Raw genomic sequence first — 25,294 nt, 5'->3', positions numbered from 1 at the left:
CTACTGCTCTGCCCTCATCCAATCATCTTTGTTACTTCATCAAAAAACTCAATCAAGTTTGTGAGACATAATTTCCCACGCACAAAACCATGTTGACTATCCCTAATCAGTCCTTGCCTTTCCAAGTACATGTACATCCTGTCCCTCAGGATTCCCTCCAACAACTTGCCCACCACTGACGTCAGTCTCACCGGCCTGTTGTTCCCTGGCTTGTCTTTACCGCCCTTCTTAAACAGTGGCACCACGTTTATCAACAAGTTTGCAGATAACACTAAGAATGGAGTAGCAGAAAGCATAAGGGACTGCCAAAGAATACAGGAGAATATAGGTACACTGGAGAGTTGGGTTGAGAAGTGACAGATGGAGTTCAATCCAGATAAATGTGAGGTGATGCATTTTGGGAAGTCAAATTCTAGAGCGATTTATACTGTAAACAGAAGAGCCTGGGGAAAAGTTCATGAGCAGAGAGATCTGGGAGTGCAGGTCCATTGTACCCTGATCGTGGCTGCACAGGTGGATAGAATGGTCAAGAAGGAATGTGTATGCTTGCCTTCATCGGATGGGGTACTGAATATAAAAGCTGGCAGCCCATGTTAAAATTGTACAAGATATTGGTTTGGCCGCATTTAGAATACTGTGTACAGCTCGAGTCACTGCATTACCAAAAGCACGTGGACGCTTTGGAGAGGGTATAGAGAAGGTTTACGAGGATGTTGCCTGGTATGGAAGGTGCTAGTTATGAAGAGAGGTTGAGTAGGTTAGGATTGTTTTCATTAGAAAAAGGAAATGGTGTGGGTGTGGGGGGGGGTGGGGGAAACCTGATTGAGATTTACAAAATCATGAAGGGTATAGACAGGGTAGATAGAGATCAGCTTTTTCCCAGGGTGAAGGATTCAATAACGAGAGGTCACTATTTCAAGGGTGATACACGCTGCAAGTACTTTACACACAGGGTGGTAGGTGCTTGGAATGCATTGCCAGTAGAGGTGGTAGAGGCAGGCACGGTAGATTAATTTAAGATGCGTCTGGACAGATGCATGAGTAGGTGGGGAGCAGAGAGATACAAATGTTTAGAAATTGGGCAATGGGTTTAGACAGTGGATTTACATTGGCTCAGGCTTGGCGGGCCAAAGGGCCTGTTTCTGGACTGTAAATTTTCTTTGTTCTTTTAAAATAGACCGGGTAGCTACTTGAGGGTAAATCTACAACAGAACAGTGGGTTGTCTTCAAATAAGTTACTGGGGGATATATAAGCCCAACATATTCTCTTCAGAGTAAAATGGAGCAACAGGCCTAAAGAACCATGGGTGTTCTGGAATATTCCGGAATGGTTTAAAAAGGAACAGGTATAACAAAAATAAAGGGAGCAAAATAAGAAGCTGTATGGGAAAATGTGACGTGCAGGAACAAGTCAAGAAAGCAATTAGGAGAGTAAAGAGGTGGCCTGAGCAAATACTATTTGACAATATAAGGGAGATACCAAGATATTCTACAAGAGAATAATCAAAAAGAGTAGGGTCTATTTGAGACTGGGGTGGGAAACAATCTGTGCGTTAAGCTGGATGACGTTGGTAGAGTGTTAAATGAGTACTTCATGGTCTGTCTTGGGTGAATGAAGATGCAAGTATGGAATTCAAGAAGCTAGGCTGTTAGGTTCTTGAGCCAATTGATATATGAAGCGAGGATGTTTTGGCAGATTTAAGTGGATAAAGCCCCAGGTCTGAATGAGTGAGTTGTATCCCAGGCTGCAGTGGGAGATGAGGGAGGAAATTACAAGGATCCTGACCCAGTTTTTAAAATCATCTTAAGCTACAGTGGAGGTGCCGGAGGACTGGAGGATGGCTAATGCAGTTCCACTTTACACGAAGTGTAAGAGAGATGGACTCGGGAATTATTGGTCAATGAGTATAATCTCAGTGGTAGGAGCAAGTGAGGACTGCAGATCCTGGAGATCAGAGTCTAAGAGTGTGGTGCTGGAAAAGCCCAGCCGGTCAGGCAGCATCCGAGGAACAGGAGACTAGCCTTTTTTCTGGCATAAGCCCTTCATCAGGTGCTCAATCTCAGTGATAGGGAAATTATTGAAGACAATTGTGAAGGAGAAATTTAATCTCCATTTAAAGAGGCAAGGTTTGATCAGAGTCAGCATGACTTTGTCAGAAGGAAGTTGTGACTAACCAATCTGGTAGAATTTTTCAAGGAGGTGACCATGTGTTTGAATGAGGGTGGGGCAGTTGGTGTAGGTTATATGGATTTCAGTTGGGTATTTGACAAGATTCCATGTGGGAAGCTGACCAAGAAGGTGCAAGCTGGATCCAAAATTAACTTAGTGATAGAAGACAGAGGGTGGTAGTAGAAGGCTGTTTGTGATATTGGAGCACATTGAGCAGTGTCATACCATGGGTCAATGTTGGGTCCCTCATTGTTTGTGATGCTCGTAAATGATGTAGATGAGAATGTGAGAGGGATGATGAGTCAGTTTGCAGGTTATACAAAGATTGTCAACCAGCTGGCCAATGCAGGTGTTAGGTTGCTAGAAGTTATAAATGGCTTAGTCAGATGGGCAGATCACTGGTAGGTGGAACTTAACCTTGATGAATGTGAGGTGGTGTACTTTGGAAGATATGATGTGCAGGAGACGTTGGACTGGGGTGGACAAGTAGTAGCAAGAGGATACTCAACAAATGGCAAGGCACTTAGAAGCTCAAAGTGACAGGGAGATCTTGGGGTGCTTGTCCACCGATTCAGTTAACAGGACAGGTTAATAGGGTAGTTCAGGCTTACAAGACATGTGCATTTTTATCAGTCATAGCATAGATTCTAAGAACAGGAAGGTCATGTTGGCTCTATACAAAAGTTTGGTTAGGGCTCAGCTGGATTACTGTATTTGACAGTTTTGACAAAGGGTCAGTTCGACTCGAAACATCAGCTCTTTTCTCTCCTTTATAGATGCTGCCAGACCTGCTGAGATTTTCCAGCATTTTCTCTTTTGGTTACTGTATTACTGTTCTGGTCACCACATTATAATATCTGTGATTGTACTTGATTGTACAAAGGATATTTGTGGAGAAATTCTTCAGGAATGAGGAAAGTTTGTCCAGCAGGCTAAGATAAAAGGTAGGGAGGAGGGACTTGGGGGAGGGGTGTCGGAAATGTGATAGGTGGAAAGAGGTCAAGGTGAGGGTTCTTCAGGAATGAGGAAAGTTTAGAGAACACCTCTGGGACACCCGGACCAACCAACCCAACCACCCTGTGGCTCAACACTTCAACTCCCCCTCCCACTCCACCGAGGATATGCAGGCCTTTGGACTCCTCCATCGCCAGACCACAACAACACGACGGTTGGAGGAAGAGATTTCCGACGCCCCTCCCCCAAGTCCCTCCTCCCTACCTTTTATCTTAGCCTGCTGGACAAACTTTCCTCATTCCTGAAGAAGGGCTTATGCCCGAAACGTCAATTCTCCTGTTCCCTGGATGCTGCCTGACCTTCTGCGCTTTTCCAGCAACACATTTTCAGCAAAGGATATTTGCCTTTGGGATAGAGCATTTCAGTTCAAAAGAAAGGCTGGATAAGCTTGGATGTTTTCTTTGGACCAGAAAAGGTATATATGATGATGAGGGGCTTGGGCAGAGGGAATAGAAAGTAGCTGTTTCCATTCGTTGAAGGGCAACAATGCAGGAGGTTTAGGGGGGAGTTGAGGAAAATTCTTTTCACCTGAGAATGGTGGGAGCCTGAAATATACTGCCTGGGAGGAAAGTTGAGGCAGGAAACCTCCGTCTTCGGATGAGTAGAACAATGAAGATTACAGTACTGGAAAAGGCCCTTTTGACTCTCCAAGCCTGCACCAATCCAGATCCTCTATTTAAATCTTTTGCCTATTTTCTAAGGCTCTGTGTCCCTCTGCTCTCTGCCCATTCACATATCTGTCTGGATACATCTTAAATTATGCTATCATGCCCTCCTCTACCACCGCTGCTGGCAACATCTTCCAGGCACCCCCTTCCTCTGCGTTAAGATATTTCCATATTTCCCTTAAACTTGTATGCTCTCACCTTGAACTCATGACCCCCACTCTTGGGGTGGGGGGGAATATTTCTTGCTATCTCCTCTGTCAATACATCTCATGATTTTGTAAACCTCAATCAGGTCCCCTCTCAACCTCTCTTTCTAATGAAAAAAATCCTAATCTTCTCAACCTCTTTTCATAGTCTAGCACCCTCCAGGCAATATCCTGGTGAACCTCCTCTGCACCCTCACTGAAGCATCCGCATCCTTTTGGCAATGTGGTGACCAGAACTGTACGTAGTCCTCAAAGTGGCTGAACCAAGTTCTGATACAACTGTAATATACCCGCCAACTCTTGTACTCAATACCCCGTCCAATGAAGGAAAGCATGCTCTGTTGTCTTGTTGAAGGAGCCTGATAAAGGAGCGGTGCTCCAAAAGCCAGTGCTTCCAATTTAAACCTGTTGGACTATAACTTGGTGTTGTGTGATTTTTAACTTTGTATACCCCAGTACAACACGGCATCTCCAAATCATGACTCTTGACCTGCACTGCCACCTTCAGGTTACAATGGACCTGAACAACCAGATCTCTCTGTACATCAATTTTCCCCAGGGCTTTTCCACTTACTGTATGGTGTGCTCTTGAATTGGATCTTCCACAATGCATCACCTTGCATTTGCCCAGATTGAACTCCATCTAACATTTCTCTACACAACTGCCCAATCTATCTATATTCTGCTGGATTCTCTCTGTCCCATTCACTATCTGCGACTCCACCAATCTTAGTGTCATCTGTAAACTTGCTAATCAGACCACCTATACCTTCGTCCAGATCATTCATGTATATCACAAACAACAGTGGTCCCAACAAGTGTCCCTGTGGAACATCACTGGTTACAGTTCTCCATTTTAAGAAACTCCCTTCCACAACTCCTTTTCTGCTGCCCAGCCAGTTCTCTATCCATCTAGCTAGTAAACCCTGGACCCCATGCAACTTCACTTTCTCCATCAGCCTACCATGGGGAACCTTATCAAACGCTTTACTGAAGTCTGAGAAAGTGAGGACTGCAGATGCTGGAAATCAGAGTTGAGAGCGTGGTGCTGAAAAAGCACAGCAGATCAGGCAGCATCCGAGGAGCAGGAGAATCAACGTTTTGGGCATAAGCCCTTCATTGGGAATGAGGCTTGTGAGCAAGGGGGCCTGAAAGATAAATGGAAGGGGGGTGGGGCTGGAGGAGGTGGTCGGGGAAGTTAGCTTGGAATGTGATAGGTAAATGAAGGTGCGGGAGGAAGTGTTAGGTCGGTGGGGAGGGAGGAGCAGATGGATGAGAAGGAAGGAAAATGGACAAGTCGGAGATTCAAGCAGGTGGTGCTGACTTGGAGGCTTGGGACTCTAAGGTGAGGGGAGGGGAATTGCCCCTGCCCCTGCCCCCACCTTAATCCAGTCCCAGCCATCACACACTTTACTGAAGTCCATGTATATGACATCTACAGCCCTTCCCTCATCAATCAACTTTAGATCATAAGACATAAGAGTTTAAGTAAGACCATTTGGCTCACTTCATCATTCTATCATGACTGATGAGCATTTCAACGCCACTTATCTGCACTCTCCCCGTATCCCTTAATTACTTGCGAGATTAAGAATTTATCAATCTCTGCCTTGAAGACATTTAACGTCCCGACCTCCATTGTGCTTCGTGGCAATGAATTTCATAGGCCCACCACTCTCTGGCTGAAGAAATATCTCCTCATTTCTGTTCTAAATTGACCCCCTCTAATTCTCAGGCTGTGCCCATGGATCCTAGTATCCCCACCTAACAGAAACAAATTCTCAGCATCCACTCTTTCTAAGCCATGTATTATCTTGTAAGTTTCTATTAGATCTCCCCTCAATCTTCTAAACTCTTAATGAATACAGTCCCAGGATCCTCAGCCGTTCATCATATGTTAGGCCTACCATTCCAGGGATCATCGTGTGTATCTCCGCTGGACGTGCTCCAGTGCCAGTAAGTCCTTCCTGTGGTTTGGGGCCCAAAACTGGACACAGTACTTTAAATGTGGCCTAACCAGAGCTTTATAGAGTCTCAGTAGCACATCACTGCTTTTATATTCCAACCCTCTTGAGATAAATGACAACGTTACATTTGCTTTTTTAACCACAGACTCAACCTGCAAGTTAACATTTAGACAATCCTGGACTAGCACTCCCAGACCCCTGTGTACTTTGGCTTTAGGAATTTTCTCACCGTTAAAAAAATAGTCCATGCCTGTATTCTTTTTTCCAAAGTGCAAGACCTCGCATTTGCTCACGTTGAATTTCATCAGCCATTTCATGGATCACTCTCCTAAACTGTCTAAATCTTTCTGCAGCTTCAGAACTACCTGTCTGTCCACTTAACTTAGTATCATCGGCAAACTTCGCCAGAATGCCCCTAGTCCCTTCATCCAGATCATTAATGTATATAATATATATATATAATATATATCAGCTGCGGCCCCAACACTGAACCCTACGGGACGCCACTTGCCACTAACTGCCATTCCGAAAAAGAACCTTTTATCGCAACTGTCTGCCTTCTGTCAGACAGCCAATCCTCAATCCATGCCAGTAGCTCACCTCGAACACCATGGGCCCTCACTTTACTCAGCAGCCTCCCGTGAGGCACCTCCTCAAAGGCCTTTTGGAAGTATACATAGATAACATCTACTGGGTTTCCCTGATCTAACCTACTTATTACCTCTTCAAACATGCACTACTTCCCTTAGTAAATCCATTCTGACTTGTTCTAATCCAACCTTGCACTTCCAAGAATTTAGAAATCTCATCCGTAATGATGGATTCTAGAATTTTACCTATAACCAAGGTTAGGTTAATTGGCCTATAATTTTCCAACTTTTGTCTTGATCCTTTTTTGACCAAGGGGGTTAAAACAGCAATTTTCCAATCATCTGGGACTTTCCCTGACTCCAGTGACTTTTGAAAGATTACAACCAACGCCTCTGCGATTTCTTCAGCCACCTCTCTCAGAACTCGAGGATGTAGCCCATTTTTAGATGTTTTAGCTTTTCTAGCACTTTCTCTTTTGTAACGGCTACCATACGCCACTCTGCCCCTTGACTTTCCTTTAATTGTTGGGAGATTACTCACGTCTTCCGCTGTGAAGACTGACATACAGTATTTATTAAATTCTTCAGCTATTTCTTTATCTCCCACCACTAGCCTTTCTGCATTAATTTGGAGTGGCCTAATGCCTACTTTTGCCTCTCGTTTGTTTCTTGTATATTGTAAGAAACTTTTAGTCTCCTTTCTAATATTACTGGCTAGCTTACCTTCATATTTGATCCTCTCCTTCCTTATTTCTCTCTTTGTTATCCTCTGTTTGTTTTTGTAGCCTTCCCAATCTTCTGATTTCCCAATCTTTCTGATTTGAACCTATAAAGTGCTCTTGGCCATTTTATAGGCTCTCTTTTTCTGTGATACATTTCCTGAATTCCTTTGTCAGCCATGGCTGTCTAATTCCCCCTTGGATAATCTTTTTCTTTGGAATGAACCTCTGTACTCTCCTCATTTACACCCAGACACTCCTGCCATTCTTGCTCGACTGTCTTCCCACTAGGCTCTGCTTCCAGTTGATTTTCGTCAGTTCCTCTCTCATGCCCCTGTAATTACCTTTATTTAACTGTAACACCATTACATCTGATTTTGCCTTCTCTTTCAAATTGCAGACTAAACTCTACCATATTATGATCGCTGCCTTCTGAGTGTTCCCTTACTTTCAGATCTTTTCTAAAGTCTGCCTCATTATATAGCACTAAGCCCAGAAATAGCCTGCTCCCTTGTAGGGCCCATCACAAGCTGTTCCAAAAAGCCGTCCTGTAAGCATTCCATGAAGTCCCTCTCTTTGGATCCACTGGCAACATTATTTACCCATTTGCATGTTGAAGTCCCCTATGATCACCGTGACCTTGCCTTTCAGACATGCCCTATCTATTTCCTGGTTCTGACCACTGCTGGGAGCTCTGTACGTAACTCCCTCTTTTTATTTTTGCATTGTGGTTCCTCAAATCCACCCACACAGACTCCACATTTTCTGACCCGAAGTAGTTTAGTGCCATAGATTTAATTTCATTCTTAACTAACAAGCAACCCCACCCCCTCTGCCCACCTCCCTGTCATTTCAATAAGTTGTAAATCCTTGGATGTTTAACTACCAGTCCTGAATCCCCTGCAACCATTCTCTGTGATGCCTACCACATCATAATCATTCACAATGATTTGTGCTGTTAATTCATCTACTTTGTTACAAATACTATGAGCATTCAGATAAAGCACCTTAATGCTAATTTTCTTATCCTCATGATTTCCATCACCTCTAGTAGTATGTCCTAAGTTATCCTTCCATTTTGCGTCATCCCTAGTCTACCTTGAACTTCAGACCTGCACACATGCTAACCTGCTGTTTATCTTTCAACTTGGCTCCATACTCCCTACTGCTTTTCCTCCTCCTCCTCCTCCTGGCCACCCTATTTATCCTTTTGCCAGAACGCTGGTTCCAGATCGGTTCAGGTGGAGACTGTCCCATTGGTAGATATTGCCCCAGTTCCAAAACTGATGCCAGTGTCCCATGAAATGGAATCCCTCTTCCCCATACCAATTTCTTAGCCACGTGTTTACTTCCCTAATTTTCTTATCCCTATGCCAGGAGTTAGCACGTGGCTCGGGCAGTAATCCAGAGATTGACCCTCAAGGACCTGTTCTTCAATTTCCTTCCAAGTGCTTGATACTCCCCAAACAGGTCCTCCTTCCTCGCATTGGCGATGTTTGTACCAATGCAGATCACAACAACTGGATCCTCCCCCTCCAACACCCTTTCAAGCCAGCCTGTGATGTCCTGCACCCTCACGCCATGCAGGATTCCCGAAATGGCTCACAAAGGATACTGTCTATTCCCCCTAATTGTACAATCCCCTATAACAATTACTTGCCTTTTTGCTCCCCCCCCCCTTTTCTTGAATGGTCTTCAGCACCTTGGTGCCGTGGTCAGCTGGCTTATCCTATCTACAGCCCTTTTCCTCTTCCATACAAGGAGCAAAAATCTCCTGTAGGTTTGCTCGTTGAGCTGGAAGGTTCATTTTCAGATGTTTCGTTGCCATACTAGGTGACATCTTCAGTAAGCCTCCAGACGAAGCGCTGCTGATGATTCCTGCTTTCTGTTTATATGTTTGTGTTTCTTTGGGTCGGTGATGTCATTTACTATGCTGATGTCACTTCCTGCTCTTTCTCAAGGGGTGGTAAATGGGGTCCAAGTCAAATGTGTTTGTGGATAAGAGTTCATCTTGGAATGCTCTGCTTCTCTGAATTCTCGTACGTGTCACAGCTTGGCTTGTCCTAGGATGGGTGTGTTGTCACAGTCAAAGTGGTGTCCTTCCTTATCTGTATGTAAGGACACTAGTGAGAGAGGATCATGTCGTTTTGTGTCAACTAGCCACAAAACGACATGATCCTCTCTCACTGGTATCCTAACATACGGATAAGGAAGGATACCGCTTCGAGGGCAAGCCAAACTGAGACGAGAATCCATCCAGAGACTCACTGAAAATGTTACCCAGTATGGTGACGAAACATCTGAATGACCCTTCCAGCTCAGCGAGGAAACCTACATCCAGAACCTCAACCTGAGCTGCAAATCTTCTCTCAATTTGCTAATCTCATACCTGTTGGGCAAGGTCAAGGGCTGAGGCTCCTGCACTCCTGAACTCAGAATCCCCCTACCTGCCTCACTTAGTCACACCATGTTGTTCCTGAACACTAATTGCATTTGAGTTACTTAATCTAGCGGGTGTGCCTGCCTCTTGAAATAATGTATCCAGGTAACACTTTCCCCCTCCCGGATGTGCCACAGTGTTTGAAGCTCAGATTCCAGATCATCAATTCTGATGCGGAATTCTTCCAGCAACCAACACTTGCTGCAGATATGGTACTGCCATTCAATGGGATCAGCCAGCTCACATATCGTACAGCTACAGCACGTCACTTGCCCAGCCATCTCTACTTATTTAATTAATTTTATACAAATTTGAGTTAAATAATTTCTAGTACTTCTGTCATCTTATTCAATTTAACCAACTAATAGTAAATTTTTAATCAATCACAATACGCAAGAAATATCAATTGAAATGCCTTACCTTAGCAACACACGAGTCCTTTTGTTTTTGGCTAGAGGAGGAGGGCATGTAGTGTCTTGGGACACAGCTGCTGCCAAAATATATACCTGAAATTCCCGAGGTAGGTTTTTACCTTCCCATCGGGCCACTGATCCTGGCTGTCTCTCCAACCACTCCAACTGCAGCCACAAAAATGAAGAACCCTGAAACTCCCAAGGTAAGTTTTTTTTTTAATATATATTTAAAACTTTGTCACTTCCTCAAAGAATTTTATTAGGTTGGCAATGCATGACCTTCCCTGCACAAAAACATTTTGTCTATCACTGATGAGTCCATTTTCTTCCAAATTTAAATAGGCCCTTTCCCTCAGTACCTTCTCCAGCAACTTCCCTACCACTGACGTCAGGCTCATCGGTCTTTAATTACCTGGATTATCCCTGCTATCCCCTAAATAAGGGGACAACATTAGCAATCTCCAGTCCTTTGGGACCTCATCCGTGTTCAAGGATGCTGCAAAGGTACCTGTAAGGTTGCAACTATTTCTTCTCTCACTTCTCTTAGTAACCTGGGATAGATCCCATCCAGACCTGGGGACTTGTCCACCTTTAATGCCTTTTAGAATATTCAACACTTCCTCCCTCCTCATGCCAACTTGACCGAGAGTAATCAAACATCTATCCCTAACCTCAACATCCGTCATGTCCCTCTCCTCGGTGAATCCCGATGCAAAGTACTCATGAAGAATCTCTCCCATTTTCTCTGACTCCATGCATAACTTTCCTCATTTGTCCTTGCGTGGGTCAACCCTTTCTCTAATTAACCTCTTGGTGCTGATAAGAATGAAAGGCTTTGGGATTTTCCTTAATCCTATCTGCTAAAGATACTTCATGATGTGTTTTATCCATCTTAATTCCTCGTTTCAGATTGGTCTTACTTTCCTGATGTTCTTCCAAAGCTTCATGTGTTTTTGGTCACCTAGACCTTATGTATGCTTCCTTTTGGGCGACACGGTGGCACAGTGGTTAGCACTGTTGCCTCACAGCACCAGAGACCCGGGTTCAAATCCAGCCTCAGGCGACTGTGTGGAGTTTGCACGTTCTCCCCATGTCTGCGTGGGTTTCCTCGGGTGCTCCGATTTCTTCCCACAGACCAAAGATGTGCAGGTCAGGTGAATTGGCCATGCTAAATTGCCCGTAGTGTTAAGTAAGGGGTAAATGTAGGGGTATGGATGGGTAGCGCTTTGGCGAGTCGGTGTGGACTTGTTGGGCCGAAGGGCCTATTTCCACACTGTAATGTAATCTAATCTAATCAGGTAATCTAATCTTTTTCCTCTTAGCTGGTCTCACAATTTCACCCTTCATCCTTGATTCCCTAATCTTGCCCTTTCTATCCCTCACTTTCATAGGGACATGTCTGTCCTGCACTCTAATCAACCTCTTTTTAAAAGCCTCCCACATATTAAATGTGGATTTACCTTCAAACTGCTATTCCTAATCCACATTCCCCAACTCCTGCTGAATTTTGCTATAGTTGGCCTTTTCCCAATATATAGTACTCTTCCTTTTAGGACCACTCTCATCTTTTGTCCATGAGAATTCTAAAACTTACAGCATTGTGATCACTATTCCCAAAGTAATCCCCAACTGAAACGTCATCCATCTGGCTGGACTCATTCCCCAACACCATGTCCAATATGACCATTTCCCCAGTTGGACTATTTACATTCTGCTCTCTAAAACCCTCCTGGCAGCTCCTTACAAATTCTGCTCCATATCGAACTCTTATTACGAAGTGAATCCCAGTTAATCTTAGGAAAATTAAAATCTCCAATCACCACATCTCTGCTCCTACATTTTTCCATAATCCGTTTACACATTTGTACCTCTGCCTCACACTAGCTGTTGGAAGGCCTGTAGTACAGTCCTACATTGTTACTGCACCCTTCCTATTTCTGCGCTCCACCCGTATTGCCTCACTTCTAGAGTCCTCCATAGTGCCCTCCATCAGATCAGCTGTGATATCCTCTCTGACCAGTAGTGCAACTCCTCCACCCCTTTTACATCCCTCTCTACCCTGCCTTAAAGCATCTGTATTGTGGAATATTTAGTTCCCAATCATGTCCTTCTCTCAACCAAGTCTCAGTAATACAAATAACGTCATACTTGGAGTCTCATAATATTCAAGGTTCTGAAGCTCATGCAAGAAAGTGGGGTTAGTGTTGGTCGTAGTATATTTTGGGTGGTCCAAACTTGATGGGCTAAATGACCTCATGTACTGGATAATTGATACTTTATTCCGACAGCAATGTGGAGAAGTATTGCTGGCATTGGTGAAACTGCACCTGGAGTGCTGTGTACAATTCTAGTCCCTTACCCGAGGAGGGATGCAGGAGCATTGACAGAAGTTCAGAGGAGATTCTCTAGATTGATTCCAGAGCTGAGGGCTTTGTCTTGAGAGATTGGGACTTCAGGCCTATACCCTCTGGAGTTGAGAAGAATGAGAGAGGAGATATAATTGAGATATATATGATGCTAAAGGGGGTTCACGAAGTAGATGAAGAGAAAATGTTTCCTTCCATGAGGCCATCCAGAATGAGGTTTTAGTTTTATTATAAAGAATGTCTGGTTCAAAGCTGTTAGATTAGATTCCTGACCGTGTAGAAACAGGCCCTTCGGCCCAACAAGTCCACACTAACCCTCCGAAGAGTAACCTACCCAGACCCATTTCCCTCTGACTAATGCACCTAACACTATGGGCAATTTAGCATGGCCAATTCACCTGACCTGCCCGTCTTTGGATTGTGGGAGGAAACTGGCCTGCCTGGAGGAAACCCATGCAGACACGATGAGAATGTGCAAACTCCACACAGTCTCCTGAAGCTGGGATCGAACCTGGGTCCCTGGCGCTGTGAGGCAGCAGTGCTAATCACTGAACCACTGTGCCACCCCCATGCCAAAAAGTAAGAAATGACTACTTTTAACTGGTCATGAATCTGTATCCCAGAGTTCGATTGATACTGGGGCAGTGGGTTAATTGAGTACATTTGAGTTATTATGGAGAGCGAGCAGGAAAGTGGTGTTGACACCGAAATGAGACCAACCATGATCATATTAAACAGCTGAGCTGGTTTGCGGGGCTGATTTGCCAAATGCTGCTCCAAGTTCTTAGAAGGTGCAGGTGGCTCATGCCCATGAAGTGTGCTTTGCCTGGTCATAGAGTCAAAGGGATGTACAGCATGGAAACAGACCCTTTGGTCCAAAGCGGTGAGCTGAATTTGCTGGGTACCTGCTCTAGGTTCAAAGTCGAATTTTCTTGGGTCTAGCTTGTTTGGTAATATAGCTGAATATTAATGGAGAGTCGGGCCTTCAACAAAACATTTACCAAGCTATGGTCCTCCTTATTTGGCTTCTTGGCTCTGCCTAGTGAGGATTTTGCCTGCTGAATTTTGCTGCTGAGCCAGCAAAGCTGCTTGGAAAAATTTGGAGCTAATCTAAATCCATTTTTAACATTCCTCATCTATTGAAGTTATTCCATCGCTATCAAGTTACTGATGAAGGAGCAGCACTCTGAAAGCTAGTACTTCCAAGTAACCCTGTTGCACTATAACCTGGTGTTGTGATTTTTAACTCCGATTTAGTGTAGCAGACAATCTTTACGATTCTGAAAAAGGGTCACTAAATGTGAAATAGTATCTTTTGAATGCTTTCCACAGATGCTGCCAGACCTGCTGAATATCTCCAATTTCTGGTTTTATTATTGATCTTTTACAGTTGGTTAGTATTAGTAAATCAACGAGGTAAAAACAATGACTGCAGATGCTGGAAACCAGATTCTGGATTAGTTGTGCTGGAAGAGAACAGCAATTCAGGCAGCATCCGAGGACAGGCAAAATCTGAGGACAGGCAAAATCGACGTTTCGGGCAAAAGCCCTTCATCAGGAATAAAGGCAGAGAGCCTGAAGCGTGGAAAGATAAGCTAGAGGAGGGTGGGGGTGGGGAGAGAGTAGCATAGAGTACAGTAGGTCAGTGGGGGAGGAGATGAAGGTGATAGGTCAGGGAGAAGAGGGTGGAGTGGATAGGTGGAAAAGGAGCTGGGCAGGCCGGACAAGTCCGGACAAGACAAGGGGATAGTGTTGAGCTGGAGGTTAGAAACTAGGATGAGGTGGGGGAAGGGGAAATGAGGAAGCTGTTGAAGCAGTTACAGATAGTTAAATTCTAGTTAATGTATTAGATCCATAGGCAACAGCTGGAAACAGACCCTGCGGTTCAACTACTCCATGCTGATCAGATATGGGGAAAAAACCTCTCATCCCATTCGCTAGCACCTGGCCCATATCCCTTTAAACCCTTCCTTTTCATATACCCATCCAGGTGCCTTTTAAATGTTGTTGTAATTGTACTAGCCTCCTCCACTTACTCTTGCAGCTCATTCCAACATGGACCACACTGTGCATGAAAAAGTTGCCCCTTCAATCCCTTTTAAGTCTTTCTCCCATGCACTCGGAGACTATTCAGCCTCTCCCTATAACTTAAACCCTTCAACCCTGGTAAGATCCTTGTAAATCACCTTTTCAAGTTTCACAACATCCAGCAGGGAGACTAGAATTCAAATTCATTTTAAATTTTGAAGCTGCTTTATCAATTAGAGTCATAGAGGTGTACAGGACGGAAACAGACCCTTCAGTCCGACTTGTCCATGCCGACCAGATAGCCCAACCCAATCTAGTCCCACCTGCCAGCTCCCGGCCCATTTGTAGTAGCCTCCACCACTTCATCTGGCAGCTCATTCCATACACACACCACCCTCTGCATGGACAATGTTGCTCCTTAAATCTCTTTTATATCTTTCCCCTCTCGCACTAAACCTATGCCCTCTAGTTCTGGACTTCCCCACCCAAGGGAAAAGACTTTCTGAAGAAGGGCTAATACCCAAAACGTCGATTCTCCTGCTCCTCGGATGCTGCCTGTCTTTTTCCAGCACCACATTTTTCAACAAGGGAAAAGACTTTGTCTGTTTATCCTATCCATGCCCCTCATGATTTTAGAAACCTCGATAACGTCACCCCTCAGCCTCCAACGCTCCAGGGAAAACAGCCCCAGTCTGTTCAACCTCTCCCTATAGCTCAAATCCTCCAACCCTGGTAACATCCTTAAATCTTTTCTGAATCCTTGCATGTTTCACAACATTGTTCCAATAGGAAGGAGACCAGAATTGCACGCAATATTCCAACAGTGGCCGAACCAATGTGCTGTGCAGCCGCAACATGACCTCCCAACTCCTGTACTCAATACTCTGACCAATAAAGGAAAGCACACCAAATGCCGCCTTCACTATCTATCTGCGACTCTACTTTCAAGGAGCTATGAACCTGAATTCCAAGGTCTGTCTGTTCAGCAACACTCCCTAGGACCTTACCATTAAGGGTATACGTCCTGCTAAGATTTGCTTTCCCTAGATTTAGCACCTCTTTTGTCTAAATTGAACTCCATCTGCCACTCCTCAGTCCATTGGCCCATCTGATCAAGATCCCATTGTAATCTGGGGTAATCTTCTTTGCTGAGAAAAAAGGGCTGAAGAAGGGCTTATGCCTGAAACGTCGATTCTCCTGTTCCTTGGATGCTGCCTGACCTGCTGCGCTTTTCCAGCAACACATTTTCAGCTCTAATCTTCTTTGCTGCCAACTACACCTCCAATTTTGGTGTCATTTGCAAACTTGCTATCTGTACCTCTTTTATGCTCACATCCATTTATATAAATGATGAAAAGTAGTGGACCCAGCACGGATCCTTGTGACACTCCACTGGTCAGAGACCTCCTTTGATTGCAAGACATGACAAAATTTTATATATTCCTTTTTAAAGCTGGTACTTATAGTAATGTGAGGAAGGTGGCAAAACAAATGCTTCAAAATGGTTAATGTGGAACTGTTTAGTATGAAAAATTTAGTTGAAGTGAATCTCGTTGAAATGCTGTAAGATTTATCCCTTTTAGTTACAGACAAATTCTTTCGACTTGGAAAAAGACAGATAGCTCAGTGCATCTGAGGAGAAATAGCTTTGGTGAAAAAAAGCAAGATTGTGAACAATCAGAAGAGACTAGGAGACGGAAGTAGCAAGTGAAAAGAACTTGAAAGAAATGTAAGAAATGTAACAATTTTTCATAAATATTTTAACTTTTTTCTTTGCCAGTATTTCTGACATGGAGCATTTGAGAGATGCTGGAATACTGTTGTATACCAGTGTGTTTCACATTTCTATTTAATTTTCTTGTAAAATTGTTTTCAGAATTTGTTGTTAATCATCTTTCCAGGTTATACTATTCGAGTCAAATATTTACATGATACTTTTAAAGTTTTATGCTAGGTTGAATTTTCTAACTTTAAAGTATTTTTGGTTGCTGGGACAACTTTCTGCATCATACCAATTCTTGGAGAAACCAGTCTTTTAGTTCAAATTTCTGTAAGGTCACCAATTCGGCTGCCTTGGTATAGCCATCCCATTAAGGGTGGTAGATATGTTGAAGAGGAAGAAGGAACTATTGGTTCTCAGGCAGTCTTCACAGTCAAACAAACAAAAACAGAAATTGCTGGTGGAGAAACTCTCAGGTCCGGCAGCATCTGTGTTACCATTTTGAGTGTAGTGACCCATCAGAACTGGTTGTGACTGAGGGTCACTGGACTCGAAATATTAACTGTTTCTATTTCCGTAGATGCAGCCAGATCTGCTGAGTTTCTTTAGTTTCTGTTTTTGTTTGTTTCACATCTCCAGCATAGGCAGCTCTTTGTTTTACTTTAGCCTTCTGGAGTGTTATTTAGTTACTGAGATTAACTCTTTAAAGGACAGTAGAACAAAATGGCAGACAATAACTTAACCATAGGAGTCATTCCAAGTGGTGCTCTTGCAATGGCAAACCTTTTCCTGCAGATGTCCTTAGACTTGGTTTGTTTCATTAAATGTTCAGACTGCATTTCCACTCAAGATTTTGACCTAGCATAGGATTGATGCATTACCTTTTGATATTTGCTGCTGATTACCGATTTAATTGGCTTTCTGCCACTGCTGGGTGGGTTGCTGTCACTGAACAGAATCGATCACTGGGAAAAAAAAATAGCAGGGGGCAAGAGCAGATTTCTGTATCACTGTGATGCATTCTTTTTCAAATTTTGCTCTCTCAATGCTTTCAAATCTACTTCCAAGTGTCTCCTAAAATTTTCCCAATTAAGAAGAGGCACTTGAAAGACGTAAACTTGCAAGGCCAAGGGGCAGTGAGGCTGACTGGATTGCTCCATGGCAACTGACATGGACATGAATGATGTTCTTATGGACCAAAAGGCGACACTACAACATTAAAACAGGCATTTCAGCCCAACTGTTCACTGCTCCATGCAAGTCTCTGCCTCCTGATCATCATCAAATTTGGCCTGAATATCCTCCTATTGTTTTCCTCATGCTTATTTAGCTTCCCTTTAAAGGCCAGTTGCTTTAAGAGTAGTCAGATGTTACCAGGTGTACGGTATTCAAAAGATAATCATCATTTTGAAGACCAGCATGAAGTTATGAATTTGTATACCTTCAATACAATAACTTTTAGTTTTGTAAATTTGTTGGAGGTTTTCCTTGTTATTGTTACCTGCAAAATAATATCAGATTCTGGAGATGAGTCTTAAGTTTCTGTCACCTCTGGATTTTGCTATTTATTTCAATTCAACTGCTTTTGCATCCACTTTACCAAGAGAGCATTGAGATTTGGTGCTTTTGATGCCAACAGCAAGTTTATTCTCTGGGGAAACTCTGAGAAGGGATGTTGGAGACAACAAGGTGACCTAGATAATTGAACAGGCAAATGAATTTGTGAAGTTAGGTGTAAAATATTATATTTTGATGTCAAGAAACCCTGAAAAGTTTAGAGGAATTAAAGTGATGACTTTACATATGATGTTGACAAGGCTGCAGTTTGAACTTTGCAGGCAGTTATCACTGCTTTTTCTTTGGGACCTTGCTGTACATAGTTTGGCTGCAGCATTTCCTATGCTACATCAGTGACTTTGGTACATACTTAATTGGCTGTAAAGCATTCTGGGACACCCTGAAGCCATGAAGTCCTATGCAAGTATCCATGTTGAAGATGGCATTGTGGTAGCAGTTTGCTGTATTTTGTAAGGTGATCTGATGTAAATGTAACCTGCTGAACTGTGTGCTTTGTTGATACATGCATCTCTGGGAAATAAGATGAAGGTTGCATTTGTTTGTTGTAACACCACATGGGGAGAACATTTCCTGCAAATGTAGCATCCATGTCAATTTGTGACTATGATGGTGAATTGTGCATGTTTTGGATTTCTGGTAAGCCATTATGATGGATTTCATTTTGAACTTTAAGGATTAGAGTTTTATTTAAGGAAGGGACTTAAATGAAGTAAAGCATCACAGTCTTTCAAGTAGTTATTTCAGCACGGTAGAGATAAGGCCTGACAAGTACATTTTCCTACAAGCCCATTAAAAGTTTGAGAATTCTCAAAAGTCCTTAGCATATTTAAGAATATAAATTTATCATTAGTTGTATGGCTAAGAACTGTGCCCTTGGGGTTTAGACCCAGAGCTTTTCTCCTGAGTCAAGAGTGTACATATGGGATATTTCCTGGCTGAATAAATAGCCCTGGAAGACTGATTTTTGTTGGTATGGGGCGTCCCTGGGGAAAGAGCAGAGGTTGTGGGCTGAGGATGCAGGTAGGTTGTAAACTGTCTCCATGTGCTGGAGACTAATAAAATCAAATTTTGCTTTCAACACTTATACCTCCTTTATTTCTCACACAACGCCCGTGCCCTATCAACACCAACTAGTGCCATCCTATGATATTCTATCCACCCTCATTCAACTTTACACCTATAATATTCTCCTCTACACATATCTTTCTCCCCACTTCTTTCATGACATAAATTGTTCTCGCTGTCTTATTTTTGTTAACCAATCCTGAATCATGTCAGTACATTACTGTCAATATCTTGTGCAAACACCTTCTATGTGGCGTGTTATTGACTGCCACTTGGAAATCCAAATACAGTGCGGCAGCTGGATCCTGCAATAATACTGTGTCTTTAAGAGCCAAGTTCTGTCCTGTTTTTCTTGCAGAGGGGGTGTTGTCACAGTGGTGCGAAATGTCTCCTTTAGACAGGTAAACAGCTTTGAGTTCTCCCTGGATGTGTTTTTCATCATCACAGAGATGTACAGCATGGAAACAGACCCTTCGGCCCAACCCGTCCATGCCGACCAGATATACCAACCCAATCTAGTCCCAGCTAGCACCCGGCCCATATCCCTCCAAACCTTTCCTATTCATACACCCGTCCAAATATTACAATTGTCAGTTTCAGAAGCTTGAATTCTAGCTCGTCAATTAAGCTGAAATGTCTTCAAGGTACAATCACTTGCTGCAGACGCAATTACTTTGAATCAACTGATATCCATCAATCAATCCAACACATCACTTGAACCAGTCATCTCCATCACACACTGCTCATGTAGATTTAAATTAGATTTTTAATTTTTGAAATGTCGCTATCAGTTTCTGGGCAAATGTAAAAATTTTCAATTTCCAAACCAATCTAGTCCCACCTGCCAGCACCCGGCCTATATCCTCCAAGCCCTTCCTATTCATATACCCGTCCAAATGCCTCTTAAATATTACAATTGTACCAGCCTCCACCACATCCTCTGGCAGCTCATTCCATACCTGTACCATCCTCTGTGTGAAAAGATTGCCCCTTAGGTCTCTTTTGTATTTTTCCCCCCTCACCCTAAACCTATGCCCTCTAGTTCTGGACTCCCCCACCCCAGGGAAAAGACTTTGCCTATTTACCCTATCAATGCCCCTCATAAATTTGTAAACCTCTGTAAGGTCATACCTCAGCCTCTGACGTTCCAGGGAAAACAGCCCCAGCCTGTTCAGTCTCTCCCTATAGCTCAAATCCTCCAACCCTGGCAACATCCTTGTAAATCTTTTCTGAACCCTTTCAAGTTTCACAATATCTTTCCTATGGGAAGGAGACCAGAATTGCATGCAGTATTCCAACAGTGGCCTAACCAATGTCCTGTACAGCTGCAACATGACCTCCCAACTCCTCTCCTCAATACTCTACCTGTGACTCCGCTTTCAAGGAGCTATGAACCTGCACTCCAAGGTCTCTTTGTTTAGCAACGCTCCCTAGGACCTTACCATTAAGTGTATAAGTCCTGCTAAGATTTGTTTTCCCAAAATGCAACATCTCGCATTTACCTGAATTAAACTCCATCTGCCACTTCTCGGCCCCATTGGCCCATCTGGTCCAGATCCTGTTGTAATCTGAGGTAACCCTCTTCGCTGTCCACTACACCTCCAATTTTGGTGTCATCGACAAACTTACTAACCGTACCTCTTGTGCTCGCATCCAAATCATTTATGTAAAGTAGAGGGCCCAGCACCGATCCTTGTGGCACTCCACTGGTCACAGGCCTCCAGTCTGAAAAGCAACCCTCCACCACCACCCTCTGTCTTCTACCTTTGAGCCAGTTCTCTATCCAAATGGCTAGTTCTCCCTGTATTTGTGAGATCTAACCTTGCTAATCAGTCTCCCATGGGGAACCTTGTCAAACGCCTTACTGAAGTCCATATAGATCCCATCTACTGCTCTGTCCTCATCAATCTTCTTTGTTACTTCTTCAAAAAACTCATCAAGTTTGTGAGACATGATTTCCCATGCACAAAGCCATGTTGACTATCCCTAATCAATCCCTGCCTTTCCAAGTACATGTACATCCTGTCCCTCAGGATTCCCTCCAACAACTTGCCCACCACCGAGGTCAGGCTCACTGGTCTATAGTTCCCTGGCTTGTCCTTGCCACTCTTCTTAAACAGTGGCACTACGTTTGCCAACCTCCAGTCTTCCGGCACCTTACCTTGACTATCGATGATATGGATTTCTCAGCAAGAGGCTCAGCAATCACTTCTCTAGCTTCCCACAGAGTTCTCGGGTACACCTGATCAGTTCCTGGGGATTTATCCACCTTTAACCATTTCAAGACGTCCAGCACTTCCTCCTCTGTAATCTGGACATTTTGCAAGATGTCATCATCTATTTCCCTACAATCTATATCTTCCATATCCTTTTCCATAGTAAATACTGATGCAAAATACTCATTTAGTATCATCCCCCATTTTCTGCGGCTCCACACAAAGACTGCCTTGCTGATCTTTGAGGGGCCCTATTCTCTCCCTAGTTACCCTTTTGTCCTTAATATATTTGTAGAAACCCTTTGGATTCTCCTTAATTCTATTTGCCAAAGCTATCTCATGTCCCCTTTTTGCCCTCCTGATTTCCCTCTTAAGTATACTCCTACTTCCTTTTATACTGTTCTGAGGATTCACTCGATCTATCCTGTCTATACCTAACATATGCTTCCTCCTTTTTCCTAACCAAACCCTCAATTTCTTGTCATCCAGCATTCCCTGTACCTACCAGCCTTTCCCTTCACCCGAAACAGGAATATACTTCCTCTGGATTCTCGTTATCTCATGTCTGAAGGCTTCCCATTTTCCAGCCGTCGCTTTAACCTATGAACATCTGCCCCCAATCAGCTTTTGAAAGTTCTTGCCCAATATCATCAAAATTGGCGTTTCTCTAATTTAGAATTACACCTTTTAGATCTGGTCTATCCTTTTCCATCATTATTTTAAATCTAACAGAATTCTGCTCGCTGGCCCCAAAGTGCTCCTTCACTGACACCTCAGTCACCTGCCCTGCCTTCTTTCCTAAGACTAGGTCAAGTTTTGCACCTTCTCTCGTAGGTACATCCACATAATGATTCAGAAATTTGTTTAGTATGCACTTAACAAATTCCTCTCCGTCTAAACCCTTAACACTATGGCAGTCCCAGTCTATGTTGGAAAGTTAAAATCCCTTACCATAACCATCCTATTATTTTTACAGATAGCTGATATCTCCTTCCAAGTTTGTTTCTCAATTTCCCTCTGACTATTAGGGGGTCTATAATACAATCCCAATAAGGTTATCATCCCTTTCTTATTTCTCAGTTCCACCCAAATAACTTTCCTAGATGCATTTCTGGGAATATTCTCCCTCAGCACAGCTGTAATGCTATCCCTGATCAGAAATGCCACTCTCCCTCCCCTCTCTCGCCTCACTTTCTATCCTTCCTGGAACATTAAGCTGCCAGTCCTGCCCATCCCTGAGCCATGTTTCCGTAATTGCTATGATACCCCAGTCCCATGTTCCTAACCATGGCCCTGAGTTCATCTGCCTTCCCTGTTAGGCCCCTTGCATTGAAATAAATGCAGTTTAATTTATTAGTACTACCTTGTCCCTGTCTACCCTGACTGTTTGACTCAAAGAATCACGAGTGTGAGGGCTCACAGAGGCCCAGGAAGGCTTTTAGTTTTGCTATCACTTAGTTGGTGGTTTTTGCTGGCTTCAGGAGCTAAAAGCTTGAGTTCTCTACTGCCAGAGTGAAGTCTTAATCAGCAAGACTTCCTTTTTACAATCAAAAGGGTCAGATTTTTCTTGTGGACTGGAGAGGTAGCTTGTGAGAACGATGATTTGGAGACACCGGTGTTGGACTAGGGTGTACAAAGTTAAAAATCATGCACCAGGTTTATAGTCCAACAGGTTTATTGGAAGCACTAGCTTTTGAATCTTACATGGAATTATGCAGTTTTTGAGCAAAGTAAAATGTAATTCTGCAAGTAGAAATTCACTCCACAAACTTGTGTATGTGGTGGGTGGGGGAGTGCAAGTTATGAGTGACTGCGAGAGTGTTAAGGGGTTTAATTCTGTGTGTGTGTGGTGCAATGGGGTCACCGATACTGTGACATGAACCCAAGATCCTAGTTGAGGCCATCCTGTGGGTACCGAACTTGGCTATCAGCCTCTGCTCAGCCAGCAGTCTGGGGCATTCAACCTCAGACCTTTGGGTGAGTGTCCTCCAAGGTGGACTTTGGGACTGACACCAATGCAAAGTAGCTGAGCAGAGGCTGACAGTCAAGCTTGATATCCATGGGGATGGCTCAACTGGGACCATGGGTTCATATCACACTACAGGTGAACCCATTGCACCAGTCAGATGTCTCTCTCTCTCTCTCTCTCTCTCTCTCTCTCTCTGACCTAAACCCCTTTACACGCTCACTTGCACACATACACACACCCTCTCACAGACACTCATATCAACCCCCGCGCACACATGTGTGCACACAAACACATATAAGTCTGTGGGACTAATTTGTACTTGCAGCATTACATTTTAGTTTGCTGAAAAACTGCATGAATCCATATAAGATTCTGCAAATCCTTTTTTTTTAAGATTAACATCAGTCTGACAGGGAGTTAACACCTTCAATATCTTGTCTGGGCTGACACGGCACCAATTGTTAAAGTGCACTTGAGAATGTAACTTTTTATAAAAAATTTGCAATTTACATATGAAAGAACTGATACTAACATCATTCTAAAAGATGAGAGACTTAACAAACAATCCGGGTCTTTTTAATACATAATTTTAGTTACATCACAATGTAAACTTTTGCAAATTCTGTGTCTTAAAATCTTATTCTCCACAACCACCCAATGAAGGAGCTGTGCTCTGAAAGCTAGTGCTTTCAAATAAACCTGTTGGACTGTAACCTGGTGTTGTGATTTTTAACTGTGAGAATGATAACTGTATAAATGTGTTGCTGAATTGCCTTTGCCAAGGCTCTGTTTATGGGATACTTTATCATCTGTTCCAATATAGAATGGTGAGTCGTTAAATAATATGTTATCTTGTTAAGTATTTCCATAGAATAAACTTGCATCAATTCTTTCTTTTGTTGCATTTAACTGTGTCACAAGAATAACGTGTGTTTTGATTAAAGCTTAGTGGTGGGCCAGTTGAGTCATATCTGGCACACCGTGCCTTTATACTTTTTAAAAAAATATGTAAACATTAAGGTCTAGGCTATCTCAATGGTATACTTGGGGCTGGCGGAATCTGGTTTGGTCCATAACAACAGTTTTTTTTGTCATAGAGACTGCTACAAAACCTTTCCTCCTTTTATCGGCTATTTTTCAGACATTTTGGGATGTTTATAGAATCTTCCATCGTGAAGACCAATGCAAAATATTGTTTATCTGCCCTTTCCCTGTTCTTTATTATTATTTCCACAATTGCATCCTCCAAGATTACCACACTCAATTTTGCTGCTCTTTCTCTATACCTATAGAAGCTACTTTTTGTTTTTAAATTTCTTGCCAATTTACTTTGACAATCAATCTTTTCCCTTTTTGTTAGCTTTCTAGTCATCCACATTACACTTTTAAATTTTGTCCTTGATTTTTTTCTAAAATTGTCACCTAGTTCATGTTACTTTAGTTTCAGAACACATTTTGGAGAAAAATACTGAATAAAACTAAAGAGAATGAATGAATGTGTTTCTCTGTTTCCGTATTCTAATTGTACATTGTTGGATGTTTTCGAGAAGTGATCGATCAATTATTGTACTAAATCTTTATCCTGATAGGTAGGTATTTTAGAAATGTATAGTTCAGTTTCATAGAACATAGAAGAATATAGCGCAGTACAGGCCCTTTGGCCCTCGATGTTGCGCCAATCCAAGCCCACCTAACCTACACTAGCCCACTATCCTCCATATGCCTATCCAATGCCCGTTTAAATGCCCATAAAGAGGGAGAGTCCACCACTGCTACTGGCAGGGCATTCCATGAACTCACGACTCGCTGAGTAAAGAACCTACCCCTAACATGTGTCCTATACCTACCACCCCTTAATTTAAAGCTATGCTCCCTCGTAATAGCTGACTCCATACGTGGAACCAGAAGGGCACCAATATCCTGGGGGTTGGTTTGCTAGCTATCTTCGGGGGGGGGTGTTTAAACTAATTTGGGAGGGGGATGGGATCCGGACTTGTAGTCCAGCAAGTAGACTAGCTGTTTGTCAGGATGTCCAAGAATGTAGGGAGGCTGTGGAGAAGGTAGCACTGACTGGGAATACTTGCAGACACAGAGATGGATTCAAGTGTGTATCCTTCAACGCAAGGAGTATCAGAAATAAGGTGGGTGAACTTAAGGCGTGGATC

General features: G+C 43.2%; 1 protein-coding gene across 6 annotated transcripts in view; it reads left to right on the top strand.

Annotated features, from left to right (window-relative positions):
- The window catches only part of znf644b (zinc finger protein 644b), a 189,979-nt gene that overhangs the window by 76,745 nt on the left and 87,940 nt on the right, over nucleotides 1-25,294 (top strand). For 4 of the 6 annotated variants that reach the window (XM_043698769.1, XM_043698771.1, XM_043698765.1 and 1 more), the window contains exon 2: nucleotides 16,165-16,310. The exons of 1 other annotated variant lie outside the window; for it this stretch is intronic. In XM_043698769.1, coding sequence (XP_043554704.1) covers nucleotides 16,309-16,310 — 2 coding nt within the window. In that variant the 5' untranslated portion in view covers nucleotides 16,165-16,308. Of the gene's footprint in view, nucleotides 1-10,229; nucleotides 10,391-16,164; nucleotides 16,311-25,294 lie in introns of all 6 variants that reach the window. One more of the 6 variants, XM_043698766.1, reaches the window with a different exon arrangement.

Source organism: Chiloscyllium plagiosum, chromosome 11 (assembly GCF_004010195.1).
Source record: "Chiloscyllium plagiosum isolate BGI_BamShark_2017 chromosome 11, ASM401019v2, whole genome shotgun sequence".
NCBI classification, from domain to species: Eukaryota; Metazoa; Chordata; class Chondrichthyes; order Orectolobiformes; family Hemiscylliidae; genus Chiloscyllium; species Chiloscyllium plagiosum.
This window is presented reverse-complemented; position numbering and strand designations above follow the sequence as displayed.